The sequence below is a fragment of the Artibeus jamaicensis genome, unplaced genomic scaffold, assembly GCF_021234435.1.
Source record: "Artibeus jamaicensis isolate MK-2021 breed Jamaican fruit bat unplaced genomic scaffold, CSHL_Jam_final scaffold_286, whole genome shotgun sequence".
Classification (NCBI taxonomy): domain Eukaryota; kingdom Metazoa; phylum Chordata; class Mammalia; order Chiroptera; family Phyllostomidae; genus Artibeus; species Artibeus jamaicensis.
This window is the reverse complement of record NW_026522034.1, coordinates 124,506-144,005: the sequence shown is the minus strand read 5'-3', so window position 1 is coordinate 144,005 and position 19,500 is coordinate 124,506. Positions and strand designations below refer to the sequence as shown.

The following is a 19,500-nucleotide window of genomic DNA, read 5'->3' as shown; positions in this document are numbered from 1 at the left end:
TGAAATGTGCACGTGGCCTCTCTGGGGACCCACATCCAAGGGAAGGGAAACAGGACACAGGGACCCCTGAGGAGACCGGCTGTGTCTCTGAGAGCCATTCCCCTCTGCAGCCTATCTGGGAGGGCTGCCCCTGCAGCCCTGAAGGCCACCTGCTGCTTGGCCTGGAAGTCCTGCCCCACCCACCACCCGGGGGCCTGAGGGAGGGGAGGCCAGAGTCTGAGGGAGGCTGCCCTGGATGAAGGGGTCGAGGGGTAAAGGGTGGAAAGAGCAGTCCAGTATTAGGTGGTGGTTAACAGCATGGGTTCCATTCCATCCCCGGCTCTGCCCCAACCAAGCGTGACCTTGGGCAGCCTCTATTCTCGCTTGTAAAAGGACCTACTGCCCACAACTGCTATAAGGACTGAATAAGTTTACACTAATGGTGGAGCATTGGGAGCAGTGCACTTAGAGAGCGGTTGTTTCATCAGTGCAGAGCGGCTGAGAACGTGGAGACACTCGCGAGGCCCCTTTCCCTGTCTACAAATCACAGGTCATGTCCACAGCCCTGCCCCAAAGTTGGGTTGAACAGTCCACCCAAGGAGCAGGTGGGAAGACCAAAAATCTGAAAGGTGGAATTGAACATCCGACTTTGGTTCCCTGGGCACACCTAGAACTCCTGAGCCCAGGAGAGGGGCCTGAGCAGCTCCTTTGGGGACTGGTGACCCTGCCCCAAAAAGACCGACCCATCTGGTGTGAGCTGCAGGGTGGCTTCAGTCGACAAGCCACCCAGCCTGGCGTTTTCAAACCCGCTGATGAAATCGAGTGGGCAGGTCCACATGCAGCACTCCAATGCCATGGGTGACTAGTTTCAGAAACGTTTGCCAGCACGTGTTCTAAGCGGTGAGTGAACGACATCCGCATCGCGTTGCGGTGCGGGCATACCCAGGGATCCGCTCTGCAGCTCGGAGCGCAGGGCGGGGTGCTGCACCATGCCCCGAAGTGCCCCGAAGTGCCGCCTGCGCCAGCAGAGGGCACCCTGCACACAGCACCTACTCCTTCAGCAACTGCCCTCCCCCCACTGCCCACTCCAGTTCTCTGGGTGCACATGGCCTTAGCGGGTGTCGCCTTGGACCCTGCCCACCTTCTAGCCCGCACTTCGTTTCACACCAGACCCCTCCTCGGCTCTCCCGGGCCTGGCCCCATCCCCCACCCTCCTCTTCGGGTAACTGCTTCCCTTCCTTCTACCTACCACTTCCTCCTGCCCCCAGCCCTTCCGGCCGTTTTCGCTCTCCCCTCTTTTCTATTTCCACCTTTCACCTCCTTCCCCCTCCTTGTCTTTTCCAAAACACTTGCTACATACACACACAGTGTTTTTCAGACAATTCGGCCTTTTATTTTTGAAAATAGTTCTGCAGCTTCAACTTTCTTCCACAAACTGAGGTCAGGCAAGACACAAAAACACAGACAGTGCTCCGAAACCCTCCACCTGCATCCCACAGCGACTGGACCCAGGTGTCAAGGGGGGGGGGCAGGGGCGGGGAGGGAGGCTGGGACATCCTGCCTCACTCCAGAGGCCTCTGGGAGCTGAATCCTCTGGCAGGAGCCTATGCAGCAGACCCCAGGGAGAAGGGACAAGGGGCCGGTCTCTCTTCCTCCAGGCCAGCCCAGAACCTGCCTAGAGCGACAGGAAAGGGATCAGCTTTTAGAAAGGCCAGGGCCCGGGATCAGGGCAGAGTCTGTGTCTTTGCGGCTGGACAAGGGAGGGCACCCCAGCACACCAAGGCTCCCCCCCACTGCTAGGGGCAAGCTGAGGCGCCATCTTGCTTTTCCCCTTCAACTTCTCCTCCAAGAACCCCGAACGGGGGACAGAAGAGCCATGAGAACGCCAAAGACCCGGAGAGAGGAAGAGGGAACACAGGCAGGAGGCAGAGGCCCCGACAACCCAGCAGCTCCATCCAGACCCTGATGATAAAACCCCTTTGGTTAGTCTGATTTTGGCCACAAGTATGTCCCCTTCTCACAAAACCCAGCTCCCCCTCCAATGGGGGGGGGGGCAGGTCAGGTACAAGAGGGGCTCATACCCTGGCTGTAAGAGCCAGCACCGGGAAGAGAGGCCTCATCGACAGCACTGAGGCTGCCAATCTCTGCAGAGGCCCGGGAGGATGACACCTGGTGCACAGACGCCAGGGGCCCCAGTGAGCCCAAGTCCCTCCCAATGACAGTGACTTCCTGCGCAGTGCCCCCCAAACACTGCGGAAGTTTCCCTGATTTGACCATTTTGAGACTAGAATAATCCTCACCTTGTCATCTGTGCACTCGAATGCCACTCAAGAAATTTAAAAAAATAATAATAAAAAGATAAATGGACCCAAGAGAGAAACAGAGAGGACGATGCAGACCCCTGGTGGGATCTGTGGTCCTCTCAGCACGGGAGGCGGCAACGACAGGGCGGGGAGGGACAGGCAGGCAGCTAATTCCAGCTGGGATCGTAGCCGCCCCAGGCCTCCGGGGGCGCCAGGTGGACACGGCGGCCCCGGAACAGAAAGCTGACGATGCCCCTGTAGCCTGCCCTCGGGACCCCCGACTTGAGGTCGTCCATGACTCCCAGGGCCTTGGCGAACGCTTTGAAGCTGTCCCTGCCAGTGTACTGCACCCGCACCTCCCCCAGCTCGTTCTGCTCATTGGTCCTCACTTTCTCCACCTGCAGGAGGGGGGCACCATAGACCCGGGCCAGGAAGTCCCTGTCGTAGGCCTCCTGCCGCAGGTAGGACAGGTCCAGCTGGGTGAAGGGCACAAAGTGCTGGTTCAGCTTGATGAACTTGAGATGCTGGTCAAAGAACTGCCCGTGGCTCACACCCTTCCGGCCAAAGGTCATGGTTCTGGAGATCTCGGGTCGCACACAGGCCCGGCCCTGCCGCTGCTCCGGCCGCCGCATCCAGTCGTCCCAGAAAGCCTTGGGCCACTTGGGCTCCAGCTCGGCCCACAGCTCGGCCAGCAGCAGCCAGCCCAGGCCAGGGAAGAAGTCAGTGCGGTAGAGCAGCTCCGGCTTGCTTGCGTCCACCATCTGCTCTTTGCCGTTGTCATTCCAAGCCGACACGCACCAGAGGGAGGGGTCGGCCTTCAGCAGCGGGTAAGTGGCCTGGAAGTACTCGAAGAAGTCCGGGGCCACCTCCAAGTCATCCTCCACCACCACCACCGCAGGGAACTTGAACTTGTGGAAGACCTGGCCCAGAGCCCAGCGGTAGTGGCGAGCGATCTTGTAGTAGCCCTGGAACTTGCGGTGGTCGGGTGGCACTGGGATGGTGCTCAGGTCCGGCTGTCGGATGTGCGTGAGGGCACTGCCGTAGGAGGCGATCACCTGAGCCGTCTCCTCGTGCCCGCAGTCCTGGCTGACAATGATGGGGAAGTGCTCGGCCGAGGGCCGATAGTGCAACAGCTTGTCCAAGCAGCGCCGGACAGTGCTGCGGTCACAGGCGATGACCAGGATGGGGATCACGGCTGGCGGTGAGGTCGCATGCGCGCGGGGCGGCACCGGGGGTACCGCAGTGGGCGCCCTCCACCGCTGGCCGCGCCGCACATGGTAGTCCCAGATCTGCTGCAGCAGCCCCCGCTGCCGCTCCAGCTCTGTCTCGGCGTCCTGGGCCAGGCGGATCACCTCACGAGTGAGCCCCGCGGGGTCGTCATCCAGCGCGCCTTCAGAGGGCAGCTTGCTGGGCACAGGGCGGGTCCAGAAGAAGAGCAGCAGCAGGGCGTTCCAGGCCACAAAGAGGACGGCGCCCCACAGAGCGAGCCCTGCGGACTGCTTCTTCAGCATCCTGGCCCCCGAGGGGGAGGTGCCAGGGGGGCTCCAAGCTGCCCTGCTGGCCGGGCTCACTCTGCGCAGTTCTAGGGGTGTCCTCTGGGCTTTGGGATCAGGAAGCAGCCATGCATCTAGGAGAGAAGAAAGACAACCTTCATCAGGAAGGCGTGGGGATGCAGTGGGGGTGCAGCAGTGGGGGGGGGAAGCAGGAAGAAGCTGCCCTCCCCCAATCTGGGCGGTCATCTGAGTGGGAGGGGGACGGGCAATCAATGCACCTCCCATCCCGAAGTGAGTTCGGGAGTCCTCAGAAAACCAGTATGTACTTAAAGGGGAAGGCCAGTGACGCCGCTGAAAGAGAGGGAGCAAAGGAACTCCACCTCCCCTTTACCCCTGACCGACTTCACTTCCCCTTTTCTAGCCAAAGCTGGGGGTGGGGGTGGGCCCAGATGAGACCCTCCGTCTCCCACCATCAAATCAAACTGCTCAAAGGTTACTGAATTAAAAACTCAAATATCACACTTCAGGCCCGAAGCCAGCACCTTACCCGGTGAGGAAGCACCAGAGGTGTTCCCACAGCGCCCTCTGTGCGAATGGGGCAAAGCCGAGAGCCCGCCGTCTACACGGAGCAGTCAGCCGGTGCAACCAGGACGCAGAGGGTGCCTGAAGGGAGGAGCGGGACAGGGGCAGACTGTCCCTGCTCGCTGACTCGGGGAGAATAAATCCACGTGGGAATTCTGAGAGAGCGAATGGTCAAACACAACACAATCAATCCGCTGACTGAGGTGGCAGGACCTAAGAATTAACCTGCAAAGATCAACAGCCCTCAAAACCACAAATGGCGCATTAGAAAAACTAGATGAGAAAACCCTATTCCGATCATCAGGAAAACGGTAAACTGTTTAGGCATAAACCTAACAAGAAATATTCAAAGCCCCTGTGAACAAAACTGTAATTCCTAAAAGACGTGAAAGACTTAAAAACCCCTTGTTCTTCTGTTAGGACATCTCAGCTCAACAAAACCTCTCTGTGAAAACACCTTTTCACGAAGCTGGACAAACTGACACCGAGGGGCACGTGAACAAACATGCCTGCACGAAGATGCACGAAAGTAATCAAAACAAGTGGAGGAACTAGCACGATCACACGTTAAAACATTACGCGTTACAAAGCCTCCGCAGTTAAAACTGCGTGGCGCCGGCGCAGAAATAAACAAGCGCAGAAATAAACAGGCCGTTCACTGGACTAGAATTTGAAACTCCAGAAATAGACCCGGCTACGCGGAAGTATCTCATATATGGTAAAGGTAATGTCTAGAAATCCTGGGGCGAGATGTTGCCTTAGCAATAGTGTTAAAACAGCTGTCTGTTTGGAAAAAATAAATAAAATTCTATCTGTATGCAAGAGTAGCTTCTAAGTGGCTCAGGGATCAAAATATAAAAAACTAAAACCATACAAGTGCTGGAAGAAACCAAGGGTCAAACCCTCTCTAACCCAGGGATAGGGGAGGACTTTCAAAACACACTCAAGATCAGGATCCAGTGACATAAAATACTTCTCCGTTTCTCTGGGGTGTACATCTAGAAGTGGATTTGCTAAAAACACATAAGCCAAGTAAAAAGTCAAGTGACAAGCTGGGAGAGAGTATTTGGAACATAAATCACAAATAAAGAGTTAATACCCTATAGACAAAGAACTTTTTAAAAGGGGGCAAAAAAGGGACAAAAGGCCAAAAGTCCTTTTCTAAAAAACAAGGGAAAGACTAAAATGGCCCTTAGACATATGAAAAGATGTTCCACTTCACTCATGAGAACAATGTAAATTAAAACCATTACCCAGCAGACTGATAAAAATGCAAAAACTGGTCCTTCCATTCTCTTCACAGCAGCCATCGAAGAAAGGTTCTTAATTTTTTAAAATATTTATTTATTTTTAGAGAGAGGGGAAGGGAAGGAGAAAGAGTGGGAGAGAAACATCAGTGTGTGGTTGCCTGTCATGTGTCCCCTACTGGGGACCTGGCCTGTAACCCAGGCATGTGCCCTGACTGGGAATTGAACCAGCAACCCTTTGCTTCACAGGCCCGTGCTCAATCCACTGAGCTAAAGGTTCTTAATTTTGAGGACATTCAATTACCATGGGTTTTTTTCTTTTATGAATTATGCACTGAATCTAAAAAACCTTTGCCTAAGCCAAAATCAGAAAGATTTTTGTTTTCTTTTTTTTAAATCTTCACTCGAGGATATGTTTATTGATTTGAGAGAGAGAAATATCAACGTGAGAGAGAAACAGCTACTGATCGCCTCTTGTACATATCTGAATCAGGTACTGAATCGGCAACCCAGGTACGCGCCCTGACCAGGGATCAGCCCAAACCTGTTTTGGGGGTACAAGACGACGCTCCGACTGAGCCACCCGGCCAGAGCCCTGTTTGCTTTTCTAATGTTCTAGTTTTAGGTTTAACATCAGAAGTTTATCATTCATTTTGAGTTAATTTTTGTATTTGGTGTGAGGTATGGAACAAATGTCCTTTCATAGTTTGTCAAAACGCCAAATAGACAGCACAGGACCCAGCAAATCCGCTCCTAGATAAACACTCCAGAGAAATGAAAACACGTGCCCATACAAAAACCTACACGGAAAGTTTACAGCAGCTTTACCCACAATTGCCAAAATCTGGAAACGACCCCAAGGTCCACTGACGGGGAATACGAACAACCAGCTGAGACCTGCCCACAGAAGCGAGTAATGCCCGGCAGTGAGAAGAACCTGCTGGTGCGTGTACACAGGACACCTGGACGCATCTCAAGTCAGCAGGACGTGAAAGGCCAAGAGAAAGCACACGCAGTGCGATTCCACTCACACACATCTCAGGAAAACACAAAGTAGCCCACAGTGACAGAAAGCATGTCAGCCTGGGGTGGGCTGGCGAGGAGGACAGCCGGGCGACCCGACAGAGGGGCCTGAGAAACTTCGGGGGGCTGTTTTCATGGGCAAATCCCTATGTCCAGACTCACCACATGGTACTTTTTAAATACAAAACATCTTACTTCTCGGCCTTTTGGTTAAGGTCAAGTGTAAGTACGTCCCATTTACTGTTTGTCAGTTATACCTCAACGAAACTGTTTTCTGTGAAGACATTACTGGGTCCAGTGACAAACCACAATGCGGGCTCGGCAGACACGGAGTTTGTTCTTGCATTATCTGTGAATTACTGCATCATTTTCCAACAAGGCACCACAAACCTCCTTTGGCCTGCCCCGTGCAGATAGTTGAGTGTCACTGGTGCCCAGCCGCCGGCCACTTGCGGCGTGTATGGGAACACACGACCCTGCGCTGACGTGGGCTGAGGCAGTCAGGGTGGGGGCCGTGAGAGATGGTCCAGAACCCAAACGGCTCGGGTCAAAACCCTGGTGTGTGTGCACATGAAGAGAGTGCACAAGGAGCCAACCGTTAACGAGAAAGGAATCTCTAGTAAAGGACAGGCGTGTCCTTACACCGTTTTGATTCTTGCTTTTTTTCTTTGATTGCTGGAAGACCTGCTGGCTGCCAGGCTCTGGGAAGGGGCTGGGCCACTCGGCCAACAAGGCATAGCAAGGGCCCGCCACTCCCTCCAACTCCCGGACAACTGTCATTCCTGACTGTGCGATCCTCTCTCTGGACTTCCTGCCTCTGGTCTCGCCCCCCCTGTTTGCCCAAGACCTTCAGGTACATGCCCCCTATGCCAGCTGCACTGCCTCACAGCCCAGTCTCCAATCCCCACCGTGGCCTTGGTCCCAGATGCAGTGTCTGCACTCCTGGGCTCACAAGCTGGCAGACACGCTCTGTCCCCTCCTGTGGAGACCCGGCACCTGCGGACACCACCACCTGGCTTTCCTCCCAGATGCAGTCCACCATCTACAGCCTACAGCTCTTCTCAGAACCTGGAGTCCGTTCCCGTTTTCCGGTGTCACTGACTTGCCACTTTATCAGTGATCACACACTATCCAGGGCTCCCTGGAAGGAAGACCTGTGGGTTCCAGGATCTTCCACCCCTCCTGCAGGATGCAGTCCCTGTTAGGACGCTCAGCAAGCCATCTCCCGAGGGCCTCTCTGGGGCTGGCATTTCCGCAAGTCTCGGAACACAGGAGAGGCCACACCACAGGAGAGGCCAAGGCCACGGTGGGGATTGGAGACTGGGCTGTGAGGCAGTGCAGCTGGCATAGGGGGCATGTACCTGAAGGTCTTGGGCAAACAGGGGGGGCGAGACCAGAGGCAGGAAGTCCAGAGAGAGGATCGCACAGCCGGGCCTCCGCCCTGCCCTCGCACTCAGGCCCTTGTTCTCCAGCCCTGACCCTTTGTGACCCTTTTCAGTAAAGTCCCTAACAGAACTTGTTCCTCTTGCCATAAAGGAATGTGACACACCCACCCCCAGGCCCCGTAGCTTCTCCACTCAGCCCCTCCCCCGTCCCAAGGCTGTATTCCCCAGAGCCAGTCCCCGCCCAGTCTTTGCAGTCCCCGATACGCACACGCAGGAGTGCATGCTCTCTGGTGGCTGGCTGTGCCCAAGAGAGGCAAGAAGCAAGCCCAGAGGCCAGGGTGGGGCGGGTGGAGCCCACGTGCCCCTCCGGAGTGGGACAGGGAGGAAGGAGGGCAAGCCAGACAGCCTGGGGCACTGCTTGGCACTGCCTTACGTTTCTTTACATCTCTGGGACTCAGCTTTCTCAGGTCATCAAATACCTCACGGGGTTGCTGTGAGGACTGGGTGAGGTGACCCGAGTCAGACATTCAGAAAGAACAGTGCCAGGCATGTGACAACAGAAACACCAGCCAGTCACTCATTTGTCCCCTTTCTGTTGGCTGTCCCTGCTCCACTCCACAGGATTCCTTCCAGGCCCCAAATACACATGCCTGCCTTAGGGCCCTTGCACAGCCGCATGCCTGCTGCACTGACGCCCGTCTCAGGCCTGGGCGAGGTCCACCTGTCCTTCGAACTAGCGGCACCCGCACCTCTTGCTCAACCCAACATCTGTTGAACCTCCTCTAGGCTGCCAGCTCCTTGAGGACGGGGACCAGAGGCCCCAGCAGGTCCAGCTGCTGTGCTGGGAGGTTGGCCTGTGACCTAAAACCTGGCTTTGGTGCAGACGCCACACCCCCACAGCCCCTCAATGGCACACCCCACGTCCAAAAAGAGCTGAAAAACAGAAATTTTCGACACTCAGTTGGCAGTAAAATGTGCCTTAAATTCATGTGGTGAAATCTGATCTTATCTAATGTGAGGCTATTTATAGTGTTTATTTATCCCACTTAGTGTGACTATTCATACATTTTGCTACAGGAATAAATATGTTGGATTATAGTGTGCTGCTCCAGACCGTACACCGTATCATAAATGCAACAAATTACCTTTTTTTAAAACAAAAAAATTCTAAATTTTGAAACACATCCAGCTCCAAGGATTTCAGAATTATGAAAATGGTAGACAGTTATTCAAAGCCATCATCCCATTATCCAGCCTGAATTCTCTGTCCTTATTATAAAATATTATTTTAAGCCTGAATCATGGATGGGGCCACTGCCTGCAGAACAAAACTCAAACTCAGGGCACACAACCCGCCTCCACAACAAACCAACTCCCACGTCCCTTTCCAAACTCGCCTCCAGCCCCTGCCCCACAGGCCCCGAAGGCTGGCCTCACAGGCCGCTTATGTCGCCCTCAGCACCCCGGTCCCTGCTACGTCTGTGCCCGGGCTACCCTGCCCCTGCAAGCACTCACACGCCCCTCAGAGCCCGTCCAGGTGAGTCTTTCTGGGACACCCCTGGCAGAGCCGGGCGTCCCGCAGCTGCAGGCCCACCACGCTCTCCCCGCTGCCCGCCTCCCCCCACCCACACTGCAACAGAACCTGGGGCCGGGCCTTAGGCTCTCACCTTGCTCCTTAGGGAAAAGGCTCCATGACCTCCAAGCCTATCACATGGCTGGAAGAGGACTGACTGCATTATGAACTAAACCAGGGTGCGCCAAGACCAAACCAGCAGCATGGCAGTGAAGGACGACAGTTTCCAAGGTGACCACCACAAGTCGCCCTCCAGAGGTGGGGAAGGTGGGCTCTACGTTCCCTCTTTGACTTGTGAAACCAGTTCATGGAAGGCAATGCGGTTCCCACCTGGTGCTCCTGTGATGCTCACTCTTGGACCCAAATGCAGAGAAAGCCCCATCCACAGGGGTGGGACCCCCGCCCCCCGGTTGACCACCCTACCATGGTCCCAGCTGACACGCAGCTCCGACCCTGACACATGGAGGAAGGCTTCCGGGAGGCCCCAGCTCAGCCACATCGGACTGCCCTGCACAAAGGCCAGGCGTGTGCGCCATGCAGTGGTCAAGAATGAAGTGATTCGGTGGTTTGAAGCCAGAGTGTTGGGGGATTTGTTATAAGGCAGTAAGTACCAGATACAAAGAGTGAACAGAATGTATGCAGCCTTGACGAGCAGGGCAAGAGGTCTCTCTGCTCGGGCCCCAGGCCCCGGAGAGCCTGCATCTGCTCACCCCTCCTCACTAGCCACCCAACGCTGGTAACGGAAACACTGGCTCACAGCGGTGGCAACCCCACGTCCCCCCTCCGTGCCCACGGGCCAGGGGCTGGGACAGTGGGACACAGAGGGGATGGCCTGCCTCTGCTCCACAACATCTGAAACCTTGGCTGGAACACTTGGAAGCTGGGGGATAGGCTCCCTGCAGTGCTTATACTCCCACAGGTGGGAGTGCTGGATGGAACCCTCCACGTGGCCTCTCTCCACGTGGCACAGGACAGGCTGGGGGCCAATGGTGAGGGCCGGAGAAAGGCAGCACGCCAGCATCCTTTCCACGGCCCAGCCTTGGCTCGCGTCTGCCTCCCACACAGGTCCAGGGAGAGAACCACAAACCCCACTGCCGGGTGGAAGGACAACGTCCAGTTGTAACAGCACATGGAATGGGATATTTACGAGTGTGGCATGCTGGGAAAATACAGTCTGCCACGCCTTCCTTTTCTAAACTAGATCAACAGTCCATAGCCCTGCCCCGAGCTGCTCATGTTCTATTAATGACATCCATCTGCAAGGCGCAGACTCAAAGCTGGCTTTGACTTGCTTGAGATTTTGCAACTCCTCAAGGGAAGTGAAACAGCTGGTCCCCACCACCAAACACAAAGACACCTGCACCACTGCGGGTGCCTTTTTTAGTATATAAAACCCGCAGCGAAAACCCAGGAGGCACTGGGCAGGTGCACCCATCCATGGGTCTCTTGTTTCTTCATCTGGGGCGGCTGCCTAGGAGCTGGGGCCCCTAACACTCCAACTCCACAGTGTTCTCCAGCCAGTCCTGTTTGCCGGTAGAAGTGTTCCTTAAATAGCAAGAGAACTCCAGATAGTCAACTTCCCAACTTGAGCAATAATGGAGAAGGCACATGTAGCTTTTAAAAAGTGTGGGAGTTGAAGGAATATTGACAGACTTTCCCTTCCATCCTGCCGAGCTTGGCACATTAAAAACCACTGCTTGCAGTGTTCAGAAAGTGTGCAACGTGGCACAGGTGATGGAGACCCAACTGAGCGACTGTCTTGTTCTTTGCTAGACCTCCACCAGTCTCCCGTACCATGTGCCAGGCTCCATGGTTTCGGTAGGATGGAAGAACTGAGAGGGAGTCCCAGAGGGCACACTAAATAATTCAGGGGCTAGAGAATGAGACCTAGGACGGAAGGGGTGCAGGCTGTTCACCTTGGAGAAGAAAAGGCAAGGTGGGAGCACAGTGCTGGCTCAGCAAAAGCGTGAAGCCTGGGATCCGGGCACCCCTGCACCTGCCAACCAGGTGACCCAGGGCAAGTCACCTGACCCCCTGGAGACCTGGTTCCCTCATCTGAACAGGGAGAGGGTTGGCCTGGATCCTCATCAGGCCCCTGGTCTCTGATGACAAAGAGGATAACAGTTTCCCCAAGCAGGAAAAGAGTTTAACCTGTCACATAAGCCACTGAGGTGAGACACATTACGATGCTTTCTAACTTCGAGAAGAAGGCCCTGGCTGGTGCGGCTCAGTGGATGGAGCACCAGCCCCAGAACCGAAGGGTGGCGGCTTCCATTCCCAGTCAGGGCACAGGCCCGGGTTTCCAGCTAGGTCCCCAGCTGCGGGTGTGCCAGAGGCAACCACACATTGAGTTTCACCCCCCCCCTCAAAAAAAAAAAACGAAAATAAAAACCCTTTTAACTGTGAGCAGAAGGACACAGGAGCAGGGATGCAGGAGAATCCGACAGCCTCTAGGACGGGCCAGGCAGCTCTGTCCACCACGGGAGGCAGGGCCCACGGGCATCTGGGAGAAAGGGCCGCATGTTCTGCAAGTACGGGACTACAAAGGCCAGAAGAGAGAATTGGACAACCTATCAGCCAGCGATGTTCTAAAGCTGAGATTTTCACCCGGTACACAGTCCGGTGCTCTGCAAGAATCTGTAAAACATGCAATATCTGACTGCTTGGTCAGGGGCACTGACCTCTTTTCCCTTCCACTGTCCAATAAAATAATGACAACAGCCAACACAACAAGGGCTATTCACTGGGAATGAATTGAAATTACACCTATTTTTTTTGTCAGACTGGCAAAATATATATTGTTTGAGGTGCTGCAGAATTTTAGTAGTTAGTTTATGTGTGCCATGAGATGAAATAGTTTTGAAAATCGCTGTTCTAGAACACAGACTAATTAAATACAGCACAGGGGGAAAGGGTGAGCCACGGTCGGGGCCTCCGGGCTTTGCCAGCCCGCCACGGCCCCCCTGCTCCAGGGTTGACGAGATGAGCACCCTGCGGGTCTCAGGGACCCCTACTCCACACACGTTAGCAAGCATGGAAAAAGTTGGCCTGCCACTCTACATGTTTTCACATTAAGTTAATTATGCTTCACGGCTGCGGAGAAACAACCCCTGTAACTTGTGGCAAGGACGCTGGGGTGGGTTTGGAGAAAGGCCACCTCCCATTCCGGCCGCCAACCCTTGCAGCGACCCCCCTCCGGCCCGCGCCCATGACGCCCGCGTCGGAGTTTCCCAGCTGCGCCCTCCCTCCCCGCCACAGCTGGAGGCCCGGGGCTCCCGGCGCGGGACGCGGGCGCCACTTCCCAGCCCCGGAGAGGGCAGCGGCGGGAGCCGGGTGTCTCGGGCCAGGCCCCTCCGAAAGGGGCTCGCGGGCACGGGGCTGACCGGGGACATGAGGGGCGCAGAGAGGGGCAGCGCCCTCACCACTCCCGCCGGGCCTCTTACTCGGACCTCGTCCCCCGAGCCCCCGAGATGCCGAACGCCGGCTTCCCCGGGCCCTTACTCACCGGGACTCCCCAACTTCCCGGCTCTGAACTTGGCCCGCCTCCGGGCGCGGGGAGCAAACCTGGTGCGCCGGGTGGGTCCCTGGAGCTCACGCGGCCGCCGGCGCCTTCCGCCTAGCCGGCCCTCCCCGAGGCGCGCCTGGGCCGGGCGGACAACGTGGCCCTTCCCCGGGGAGGCGGGGCGGGGCGGGCCGCCCCCCCCCCCCCCCCCCCCGCTCCTTCCCGGGCCCGCCCTCTCGCCCCGACCGCCAGTTTCCCCCGGCCCCCAACTTCGGGAGGTGCTGTGGAGGAAGCCTTTTCCGGCTCCCAGCAGCAGCTGCTGGGGTCGATATCCGACCCCAGCCCTGAAGCCCGCCAGCTCGGACCTCCCCCGCCCCGGAGCCTAGAGCCTCGCGGAGTCGGGGAGGAGAGCCCCGCCGGGACGCCGGGCGGCCCTGGGTACTGCGCTCGCCAAACTCCAGACCAAGGGTCTGGGGCCAGTTCTCCCGATCCCCCTACCCCCAAATACTAGCTTCCGGCGGGGAGGAGTCAGGCACAACAGAGGGGCCCTGGTGCAGGGATGTCAGAACAGGAACCAGGGCGCCAAAAAGGAAGCCAGCGGGGGAAACACCTGCTGCCAAAAGCGGGAGAGGGCCAGCTGTGGTCTCTTTCATTTTGGGGGTGGGGGTGGGGGTGGGGGTGGGGAATGAGAGCTGCCAGTCCTTCGTGAAAGCCGAGACAGACATGGCCCCAGGGCAGAACCACCAGACCCGAGGAGGAAAGGACTGGATCACAGGCTTTCGCGGTAGCCCGTGACAGGAGGTGGGGGGCAGACTCCAGAAAAGCCTGGACGTGCGCATCTGCCGCTGAGAGGGGGCGGGGCGCTAGGCACCGGCTACTCTGTAGATGACGCTCCTGGGAAGGGCTGAGTCCAAGGCCGGACCTAACGTGTGATGAGAACACACTCCGCAGGCGCCAGGCCCTCCCCCACCCGCCTCCTTCCCCCGCGGGGCAGGACTGCAGGCCCAAACTTTGCCGCGCGTGGTTATTCACTGCCTGGCCAGCATGTCTCCACACGAGACCGGAAGTGTGCAGGGTTCTAGAGAAACACAAAGCCCTAGAGGCTGCCGAAGTGCGAAAACAAAACTACGCCGAGGCCTCCACACGCCAGACCCCTCCCTCAGCCCCTCTCCGTTAACCCTCCTAGCGGCTCTGCCTAGTGGGCACCACCATCCTGTTCTGCAGACGACGGATTTGAGGCTCAGGGTAAGTGCCAACTGCCGAACGTCTCAGGACCTACTGGGGCATCTGGTGGGTTTTAGATCCAGGCACCCCTGCCTCCAAAGCTGGGGTCCTCACGCACCCTTGGGTGTCTGTGTCCAGCCTGGCAGGCGCAGAGTGGGGCGCCAGGGAATCTTGGTAGAAGACATCCGAGCTCAGCCCAGACAGAGCAGAGAGGAGTTGACACATCGAGTGAGGCTGCACTTTGTGTGTGTGTGAGTGTGCGTGTGTGTGAGGTCTCCAGCTTAGCTGTGTGGACTGTGGTAGGAGACCTGAGCCCAGGCTCAGGGGCCAGCCAGTGGCCAGTGTCTGCACCTCTGCCCTCTCCAAGCTTTTCCTCACGTAGGGGACATGGGAGGACTATGTGCTCCCACTCCATGCCAAGGCAAGAGGGAAAACAATGACGTGTCTTAAAAGTTTGGAGACAGTGGTTTACAGACCCAAGGTATCAGGAGCAAAAGCCACTCTCCAGGACAAGGGACACAGTGGGGTGCTGAAAGGCGGGAGACCAACCGCCCATGAGACATCAGACCCCCCGCCTCCACCAATAACAGCCCCCCAAGGGCAGTTCAGTGGAACCAGATGGAGGGCTGTCTGTGCCCACTCGCCCCTCATTGCCACTGTCCTATTCAAATCCCAGGGCTCCCAGGAAGACCTACGTTCAAATTTACCAACTGCAGGAGGACTGTCCCAAGGAGAAAGGGCTTATAGAGAATTGGGATAAGCTAAATTCTTGGATGGAAGCAAGAAAATATTTGGCGCCAAGCTGTCCTGGGAAAAGTGGCCCTGAGCTCCAGACGGGAAGTTTCATGGCGAGGGGGGGTGGTGGATTATGGGGGCAGAAGGGGAGAAGACAACCAGGAGGGGATGAACTCAGACTGAACTACGTGCAGGTGCAGGTGTAAGAAACAGGGTGACTCGGGCCCAGGATAAGAGAGAACATGGGAGCAGCACCGCACGCCACCTGCCTCCACCCTTTCCACAAAGTGACCAGAGAGCTGCCTTAGGTGGCCCTCCCTGAGCCAGGCCCATGATAACCTGAACTGTTTTACAGTTTGGAAAGGATTTGATTCGTGCTCTGAACTTAAGACAGATCTCAGCTTGAAACCATAAGAAGTAAAAGGGATGTTTTAAATCACTGGGATGATTTAAAACATCAGTTTTGTTTCTACCTTCCCCGATTTCCTCCTCCCAGCACCCCCTGCCCCACGGGGACCCAGAGACTCAACTCATGGAGACCCGAGAGAGGGGACAAGATTAGCATGATCACCACTGAGGAGTGTGTGTGAAGTGGGACTTTTCATTATACCCTTTGGACAAAAGAAGGGCATAAGTAAGTTCAGTAAAAACATGGTTCCTGGCTGAGTGGCCTGTGCATCCTCACCCGGGGAGAAGGTGCCTGTGCAGGGAGGCCGATGGCCGTCTTGAGAGGAGTGTCTCAAGGAAGGGTGAGGCAGAGGGCAGCACCAGTGCTTTTTGTGGAAATGACAGGGGCCAAGTGGCCCTCCCTGGGGGTTTGCAGCAGGGTCCCCCCTCCCTCACCCTTGGCAGGCCTGGCACAGCGTCCGGCGGGCAACCAAGGGGGAACGCAGGAAACCCTTCCTGCTTGGGGCTTCTGTAGCTCCCCTGACACGCCCACCTGAGGAAATAACCCCTCCCTCTCCTCCATGCAGCAGCATGGGGACAGGCACAGATGCAACACTACGGCCTGGACACTGTGCACACTGAAAGCACTACACACATACAGTGCGGCTCCGTGGTGCCTCGCCCACTTTGAGGTGCCCTGGCCTCCCAGGCAGGACAGGGGCCATGTTGGCACCCTGGGCCCAAACCTGCCCGAGGGACTGCTTGTGGTGCCTCAGCACAGACTGACACCAGGAGCTGGCTGGGCAAAGCTGGAAGAGGAGGCATGGCATCCCTGAGATCTGGACCTTCTAGGGCAGAAGCCTGGCCTCCAAGGGGCTCCCCCACATCAGACCCTGGAAGGAACAGCCCAGGCCTGCCTGCCCAACCCTCAGACCAGCGGGGGAGTCAGGGACTCTGATGGCAAGGAAAGAAGGAAGGGGGAAAGGAGACTAAATCATAAATACAGGACTTTCAGCTTGCAAATGACCTCAGTTATTGTTGCCATCCCTTCACTGAACGTGAGGCCCAAATGTTTACACAGCTATGGGAGGCGGAGATGCCAGAGGCAGAGCTTCCTGCCCCTCACCCAGGCCACCAGTCCCCACTGCCTGTCAACGCTCCCAACACCTTCTCCTTCCTGTCGCTGAGAACTGCAGGCATCTCGGCCTGGGCAAACTGGAGTTCCAGGAAGTAACAGGTGGAGGTGAGAAGGTGACTCTGAACAGGTCCCCTTTAGGCAGGGGGGGTGGGGCACGGGGGGGGGGGTGAGCCTGGAAACTACAAAGGGCTAAGAGATGGCCGTCGGAAAAACTGTCATCTTAAAGAACAAGGGAAAAGGCTGGGACATAGCACAGGAAGGAAAGGCCCGGTGCTCAGTCCAAGACACGGAGCGCCTTCTCCTAACTGGACACTTGGCCCTAGAGGCCTAGGGACTCGAACTTCCCTCCCGCTCCCGAAGAGGCACGCCGGTCACAGTAAGCCCTGAGGGCCAGAATCCCTCAAAGTTCTTGGACCTGTATACCCTTCCTCAATGTGATGACCCAAGGCTTGTTTAATAACGAGATGAGACGGGTTGCGGGTAGGCATTTAATTCAGGCCATCGAAGGCTCTGCCAGCAGCTGATTCAACAAAAGACAGAGCTCTCCTCTGCGGAAGGATTACACAAGCATATCAAGAGATGTCAATGCCACTGTGTTAGATGCACACGGCCCTGGACAATTTTCGAAACCTATCACTTCCTTTGCTCCTCATAACAACGTGTGAGGGGCCTGGAAAGCCAGTTACTCCCACGGTGCAGGAAAAGAGAACCCTGCGGAGACAAACACAGCCAGGGGTCTGTGCGCGAGGAAAGGGAGAGCTGTGGCTGAGTCCTACCGATGCCTGATCCTGCTCCGTCCCTCTGCTCTTTCCATGCGGTTTCATGGCCTAAACTCACTTTTAGGAGAAGGAGGACAGAAAACTTAGGATACCTAGATCACTTCCTACCCATCTGCTCAAGGCAGTTCCACTTAGTTCCTAAAACAGAAGTCTGCCTCTGCCTGGGTGGTCCATGCCAGAGTCTCAGTTGCCACCCCCCCCCCAATCCTGTTATCTCAGTGCTCGAAAGGCCCTCCCAGGCAATCTAATCCGACCTCCCTTCAGAGGGCTGAGTTCTTTTCCTGTGGCCCTTGGCCTGACCTTGTAATTGCCAATGCTTACAACCTTACAACAGACCCCTTCCTGGGTGAGGAGCTGCTGGGGCCAAGTCCGCACTCAGAGAGAGTGAAGGAGAGGCCACGTTTCCTTGTGCACCCAGCAGGGTAAGGGTTCTCACCCAGGTACTTACTGCACCCGACTCACCCCACTCAACACTTCCTGCACAGGTGCAGCCAGACACCAAGTGGGAAATGAGACAGGAACCTTACCTTTCTTTTCTTCTCTCAGCTGCTTCCCTGGAGAGCATCAGATCCCCATCCAGCACTCCATTTCCGAAACTGAGAATCCCAAACCAGGGACAAAGTGCAGCTTCTCTCCTCGTGCGAGTCCAAAGTCCATGGCTCAGTGTACTTTGAGAGGGAGGAGTCTGGGGGGGAAGGGGTATGTCCAGGCCCCTCCCCCCCCACTGCCGGCTTCCGTGTCCCTCCCAGGGGTCTGTTATGTCCCTTCATCCAGCTGGCTTATTAAGCCCAGAGTCTGGTGATGGGCAGATCCCAAGCACTGTCCCACCTCTTGCTCAGGGAGGGGAAGTCATCCACTCTGAGGACCAACCCTTCTGTCTTCTGGGGCTCAGAAGAAGCAGGCCTTAGCACCGGCATGGCCCTGGAGGCTGAGTTCTGTGTTAACCTGCAGAATATGTTAACATTATGACACTTTCTAATCTATTATATTCCCAAATGTATTCCTAAGACTCCCTACCTAAACTATATCCCTTTAGAATGATCTACCATGCGAACTCTTTCCTTATACACTCCACAAGATACACCAATACCTACTTCACTCACACATCACCCCACAAAACAGTCACCTCATCCATATGCATACACACGGCTCAGGATAAAGGACTGCACTTACTCTCACAGCAGAACAGAAACCAAAGGCACCAACGGTGTGTGGAGGCTGTCTTCTAAGAAACGGGAAAAGAACATCCCCATCCTGTCCTGTCTCTTGTTAAGTGCCACACACTAACTGCCCTACATCTCCCAAGCTTCTTAAAGTGTCCAGTGTTCTAATCTGCTAGCTCTCCCGGACTGAACCAAATCTACCCCAGACCTAGATGTTGGCACCTTCTGCATGCATTCTTTGCTCTCTTCTCTTAACCCTTACCTCCCCCCCAACCCACCCCCAGCTTCCAAAACCATGGCAGGGATGTAATTCCTAATCACTGTCAAACTCCTCCCCGGGGCCACTCCCAAGAGCGCTCTCCTGGAATGTCTGAGGCCCCAGTCCAGCCTGCAGTAACCCCACTGTGTTCCACTTCCCCAGTCCAAGATCTCAACCTGTCGCCCCTCCCTTCTAAGTTTATTCGTAAACACACACACACTCTCTCTTTCTACGCGCGCCCCCCCAGTTCCTCCCTATAGGGGCGTGGCGTCCACATTACACCCCCCCCCCCGCCAAAAATTTAACTCCTCCCACCTCTTCTCGGAATCTCCTCGCTCTCGGTTCACCGGGGAGTGACAGCGACCCTCCCTAGTCTCTTACCCCCCCACCGCCCAGACGACCCTCGCCCTATCTGCGAAGGGTCGTTACCTGGATCCCGCCCGCCCCGGCTCGGCAGGGTGCCGCGGCCAGCCCAGGGTCGTAGTCAGGGCCCCACTCCGGGTCTCCACCGCCGGCCCAGGCCCCACCCCCCCGACCCCCGGCGGCCCGGCCCTCCCCTCGAGCTCCAGCCCACCCCCATCCACCGCAGCCACTTCCGCCCGTCCCCCGGAAGTGAGCCCGTGGGACTGCCACCTCCCCTCATCCCGCCTTATTCTTCTACCCCACAAGCCCAGCCCATCACCACCGCCCGCATGGGAGCGTGGGACGTGGGCCTGGCGGGCTTTGAT

The 19,500-nt window shown here is 56.5% G+C and overlaps 1 protein-coding gene across 1 annotated transcript; it reads right to left on the bottom strand.

The window, feature by feature from the left end:
• Window positions 1-2,353: 2,353 nt before the first annotated feature.
• Window positions 2,354-19,305, bottom strand: MGAT1 (alpha-1,3-mannosyl-glycoprotein 2-beta-N-acetylglucosaminyltransferase). The gene is made up of 3 exons (XM_037136345.2): window positions 19,202-19,305; window positions 17,878-18,295; window positions 2,354-3,909 (listed from the first exon to the last, which is right to left on the bottom strand). Exon 3 carries the CDS (start codon window positions 3,791-3,793, stop codon window positions 2,450-2,452), a length of 1,344 nt encoding a protein of 447 aa, XP_036992240.1. The 5' UTR covers window positions 3,794-3,909; window positions 17,878-18,295; window positions 19,202-19,305; the 3' UTR covers window positions 2,354-2,449.
• Between the last annotated feature and the right edge of the window lie 195 nt (window positions 19,306-19,500).